This window comes from Limulus polyphemus, unplaced genomic scaffold (assembly GCF_000517525.1).
Source record: "Limulus polyphemus unplaced genomic scaffold, Limulus_polyphemus-2.1.2 Scaffold1178, whole genome shotgun sequence".
NCBI lineage: Eukaryota > Metazoa > Arthropoda > Merostomata > Xiphosura > Limulidae > Limulus > Limulus polyphemus.
In genome coordinates, this window is record NW_013666788.1 from 61,668 (window position 1) to 67,298 (window position 5,631).

Consider the following 5,631-nt stretch of genomic DNA (forward strand, 5'->3'; position numbering starts at 1 on the left):
TAAAATTTTTGCTCTATATATATATATATATAGAACAACATGCTAAGTATACACATACACAAACATATATATATATATTTTAAAAGTGCTGTAAATCTCTACACAATTTATTTAAAACCTTTCAATTATCGCTGCATTTCACATTTTTTTCCCTTCAGTTTTCAAAACTCACCTTTATTAACACAGCATCCTCAACTTACAAGTGTAATAAGCCTCATGGAAGATTCTTTTTCCTACATAACAATATATAACTGGTTTCACATACATATGTATATTAACACTTACATTAAAAAATTGTTCAGTTACAAATCCTCTAACTTTGGTGGGATTAAAAAACAGAGCACTTTCAGACTACCAGTGTTTAAATCACTTCTAACTAGAGTATTACCAAGGCTAGCCTCTTCTAAACTGCCATAAGCTAGCTTTAAGAACAACTAATTATGAATCATACTTAAAGATATAATTACTTGTACTTTGTGAAATAATAAGGTTTTCTAAAGGCAAAAAACAACATGTGCGTTTTCTCCATAACCGTTATTATCAGCCTGAAACTTCCAACCTGGTCTACCACATATATGCCAGTCTATAGTTTCATACTTAAAGCAGGATTGTAAAGATGATATGTCCAAGGCCCTCAAAGACATCTAGCACTCTTTACCAACTACAATTTACAAGAACTATGAAAGACACTATGACATCAAATGTATCACTTTAAATATCTCAATTTAAATGTTTCTATACCTATTAATATTGACAAAAACTAGGAAGATGGATCAAGTGTGTACTATTACCACCAAACACTGGTGCCATGATAATATATATATACATATATATTTAAGTTATTTTTGTGTTCACAAATGTAGCCCAAAACAAGTATTATGTCAGAATTACATGAGATCTTATACTAGTTATGGAATATCCAAAGAGTGAGTACATCAATAGTTAAGTAAATCAGATGATTTTTAATGATTACTGAGAGTGTTTCTATAGATTGATGTCCTTGATGTGGAAATGGAAGTTTGAAAATGTTACTCTTGTAACAGAAGGCTATACGAAAACATAAGGGTTACCGGGATTATTTAATTGCCTAAACTCATTGAAAGACTTTGGAAAAAGTTAGTGAAAAGTGCTTTATCAAACTACACATGATAGGATATGAAAAGGAGACAAACAAGTTAAATATTAGAGGAAAGTTAAGTATTTCTTACCACACAAGTAAGTTTACATTCAACAATAAGAATGAAATTTGTTAAATGCTTGCAAAACATGACTATATGCACATTTTTCTCCTCCTTATAATACATGCAAAACTTTTAGTTTTTGTATTCATCCAGCAATAGTCTGGTCCTAACATTCTAAGCAAACATTTTATACTTATGCTTACACAAAATACTGTGATGTAATTCACATTTTCCTGACTACACCACTAGAATAATTGTTAAGTTTATTTACACGTAATACTTCATTGAAAGAAAAAAGAAAAGATCAAATAGGTGAGAACTCAAGACATTACAGAATATACACACATGTATATACAGGTGGTAAACAATAAACAAGCAAACCACCATCCACACTGGAAGTTTACAGGAACCTTATATCAGGCAAAAAAGTATATTTTCTAATCGCATATGAAGTGTATTAACATTTGAATCTTATTTTCTACAATTTCAGGTCTCAAGTATGTGAGGCTTATTTTGTACAAGTAACAACCTAGTAAATAACACAAAGTTTGTTATCTTATCCCAAATCAAGTTTTGTAACAACTGCACAGACAGACAGCCTTCTCAAACTTTCTCCCATTGCCAAGAATTACTTGAATATTTATATTTCAAAAAACAATTACATCATGTGCACAACAGTGTTTCGGAAATAATCCTCCAATTATATATTTTTAAACATTATAGATTTAAAATTTTCAGTGATTTTCATATATTAAAAAACCTTCTAAAACAAAAATACACACAACTATATCTTTACATCAACCTTTCTGCAAAACATTTAAAACATTCAGCAAAAACCTAATATTTTTAGTAATGGAAATTAAGTCCAGGTGTATAAGTTAAGACCTAAGTGTAATATAGTTGAAGGGTAATGCAGAAGAACCTTCTACCATCTAAAATGGACTTTTTACTAATATATAATTTGTAATAATGAGAGTAAATGTCACCACCCACATTGAAGATATTTACAAGATAATAATGGATATTACACGAATCTAAAAATAATTATAACGTGGCTACATTACAGAAAAACAGCACAATAAAAATAGGTTTCAGTATTAGTTTAAATTGTTATACAACTCACATAGTTATGAACTATACATATACAACTAGGTTCAAACATCATCTGTACTGAAAGTACTTACTTTCCCAAGATTAAATGAGCAAATGAATTTTTAGCAACTGAAGACTATTTGCTACAAATATGTATACAACTCTCACAAATTATGAAGAAATCTGTTCTACAAATTCTTGGAAACTAACAAACATATACAATAAATGCAAATTTGGGGCTAATTAAAGTTTAAATCATTTTATTAATCTTCAGCAATTAAAACTGGCGAGTAAAGAATTTTTACCAAACACCAAATAATTTCACGGGAGAAGGTTTTACAGAAGTGATTAGTTTATAGAATTAATTCTCCATCCTACACTTAATGATAAAAACAGATCAAATAACATATTTAAAAAACTGAAGGTTCAAATTTAGTTGTAGAGAGTATGTGGCTTTGGATCCTCATAATTATACAGTAGAATTTCATGCTGTACTAGCAATTTCATAAAACATTTTGTTTTAATTACCATATTTTCCTTATACTTGATGTCATAAACCGTTTAAAACAGAAAATGGAATTTAAGGCCTGTTAAGTGAAATAGCAAAATCACATTAAATGTAACCACACTATGAAATAGATATTTCTACATGACCTTTTCTTGCAGTGTCTTTACATTACAAAAGTTACATAATTCTAATAACAGCAGAAATAAAAGATATTTGCCATGTGATAAAAAAAAAGAAAGTGGCAGTGACATGACTTAAAAAAAAAAGAAGAGAAACACATTAATAAATAAAGCAACCAATAAAATATATACAAGATCCTTCTGGTACATATGTACAGTACCTTGCTTGAGAAACTCAAGAAATATGCCAGTTATATACCCTTCAACCATTTTGACCATTAGCCAGTAAGATAAAATTATTTTTGTTCACAGGACGGCACATACGCATTCTATGACTTACATGAACTAAGTCTACAGATAGGATATCATCAAGTCACTGTGTTACTAATCTGTGGTAGTTTGATATGGGTACCCATAGTACCAGAAATTTCATCACCAATAGTAGCCACCATTGTCCGAGCTTTGGTAGCACCAATAGTACTGACATGTGTGATTAAGCTGCTTCTATTAATTCCTCCCAAAGTATTGGTCTGGTTAGAAGACTGTATATCAACAGCTTCATTATCCATAGGAATTTGTGGAGGTTTTGAGAGACGACGTCGAAGCCATTCATGTCGTAGAGCAGTTGCTGGTGTCATTCTTGAAACTGGATCCCATTCTAAACACCGTTTTAAGAAGTCAATGAAGAGATGATCATCAGATCCTTTTAATGCTGTCACCCATTCCTTACTCCCAGGTGGACCACGCATCTTTCCTCTCCGAGACCGACCGCCATTTAATACAACTGTGCCATCAGGCAGCGCTGTTGTGCTACAGTACCGAGGATAACCTTTAGAGCTGATAAAATTCTTTGATCGTTTTGATTGGTCCAGAAGTTTTTGAGGTGGCATACCAAGCAGTTCAATCATACAAGCAAGTTGGTCTCCTTCATCTTCTCCTGGGAGAAGAGGATAGCCTGTTAAAAGTTCAGCAAGAATACATCCTAAACTCCACATATCTATTGGCATGCCATACTTAGCCCCTAGGATCACTTCTGGTGCTCTGTAAAATCTGGACTGGATGTAGGTATACACACGTTGATGCTCATAACAACTTGAACCAAAATCTATCACTTTTATTCCACTACGCCCCTGCTGTTTTAGCAACACATTTTCTGGTTTTAAGTCACAGTGTATGATTTTGTTTCGATATAAGGTATCCAAACACTGCAATAGAGAATGTGCAAATTTTCGAACAAGCTGCAAACTAAATCCTTGAAATTTATTTTTCTTAATGAGTTCATATAAGTTAATACTAAGTAACTCAAAAGTTATACAGGTGTGATTTCGGAATGTGAAATTTTCTAGCATATGTACTATATTACGATTATTGTCCTTGTCTTGTTTTTTTAAATGGTCCAGTATACGAATTTCTTCTTGTGCCTGTCGGTGGAAACGTTTCTCATTACGAACCATTTTCAAAGCTACTTGTTGATGATCTTTATGATCATAAGCTTTGATAACTTGACCAAAACTTCCTTTTCCAATAATTTTAAGCATTTCATACCTATAAGCTATGTGGTCATGAGGTACATGTAGGTATGATCCCTGATCATCATCATATCCACAGTTATTGGAAGTTCCAATGGCCCCTTGCCTCTTTTTTGCATTTGCACCAATAAAATAAATTTTAGGATAGCTAAAAATTTCATGGTGTTCGTACGGAGTTAGTTTATGCATATATAACTTCATTACCTGTTCTGGAGTAGCCACAAGAATCTTTGGTTTTGAAGACGCACTCTTGTTATTACTGGTACCACTAAATTTAGTGTCTGCGTATGTTGTAGGACAGACCTCAGGTAGTTGAGTGACTGATGTCCTTGCATTGCTGCTGTCGCTAGTTAACGTTTGAGCCCTGTTTGAAACAGAAAGCGGTTGAAACAACTGTTGAACTTGTATAGTATCTTGATAAACGGACTTAAATCCTCCAATCGTCTGGCTCTTAATAGGTGGCAAGTTGACATTAGAATTATTTTCTGGGATACGAGGAAGAAAAGAATCATTTGTCGATGTGGTGGATGAACCATTGATGTTGGCAATTAATGATCTTGTACGTGAGAGTGGCATGTTTGTCTGGATTAAATTTTAATTTTACTCTTGAGCTTGTACACATGCCCTAAGCCTAACGTTAAATATAAAGTAGCTAGTTTTTGCTAGCATGGAAAATGCAGATCCAATAACTTTTTTTGATGACATTGTAGTTTTTGGCAATGCATTAAAAGATATATTCAACAGCATAAATTAATAAAGAAAAGAAACTTGTTACAATGCTTTCTTCCCATCATTAGTTCACTATCAAGAACTTCTACTCCAGTTAAGCTACAACTACAAAGGTGCTACAACACTGTCATTAGGAGACTGTTGCTACGCTGCTTACCATGGTATCATCGGTAGAACGTCAGAACTAATGACGTCAGTAAAAATTGACGAATCGAAGCGTAGCATAAAACAAGCTAAGTCAGCTGATATTAAAAGCTTTTGTGTGTATACACCATAAACTCATGCTTGCATATAAGCATAACTGTGATATAGAAATGACTGTAAAACGAAATTTTTTTCTCTTAAAAAATCTAATAGTAAACTCCCAGTTTTTAAGGAAATTATTACTCTCGGAGTGTCAGGTTGGTATTTAGTACATCATATATATCCTTCTACACCACTTCTTGCTATTCTGTGTCAAATTCAAATACACT

General features: G+C 32.6%; 1 protein-coding gene across 4 annotated transcripts in view; it reads right to left on the reverse strand.

The window, feature by feature from the left end:
- LOC106462476 (dual specificity tyrosine-phosphorylation-regulated kinase 2-like) overlaps nucleotides 1-5,275 on the reverse strand; it is a 9,496-nt gene extending 4,221 nt beyond the window's left edge. For 2 of the 4 annotated variants that reach the window (XR_002611284.1, XR_002611285.1), the window contains exons 1-2: nucleotides 3,241-5,275; nucleotides 173-233 (exon numbers count right to left, since the gene is read on the reverse strand). Coding sequence is in view for 1 of the 4 variants with exons in the window: in XM_013922403.2 (XP_013777857.1) it covers nucleotides 3,269-5,005 (1,737 nt within the window). In the remaining 3 variants the exon portion in view is untranslated. Of the gene's footprint in view, nucleotides 1-172 lie in introns of all 4 variants that reach the window. The other 2 variants (XR_002611283.1, XM_013922403.2) reach the window with 2 other exon arrangements.
- Between the last annotated feature and the right edge of the window lie 356 nt (nucleotides 5,276-5,631).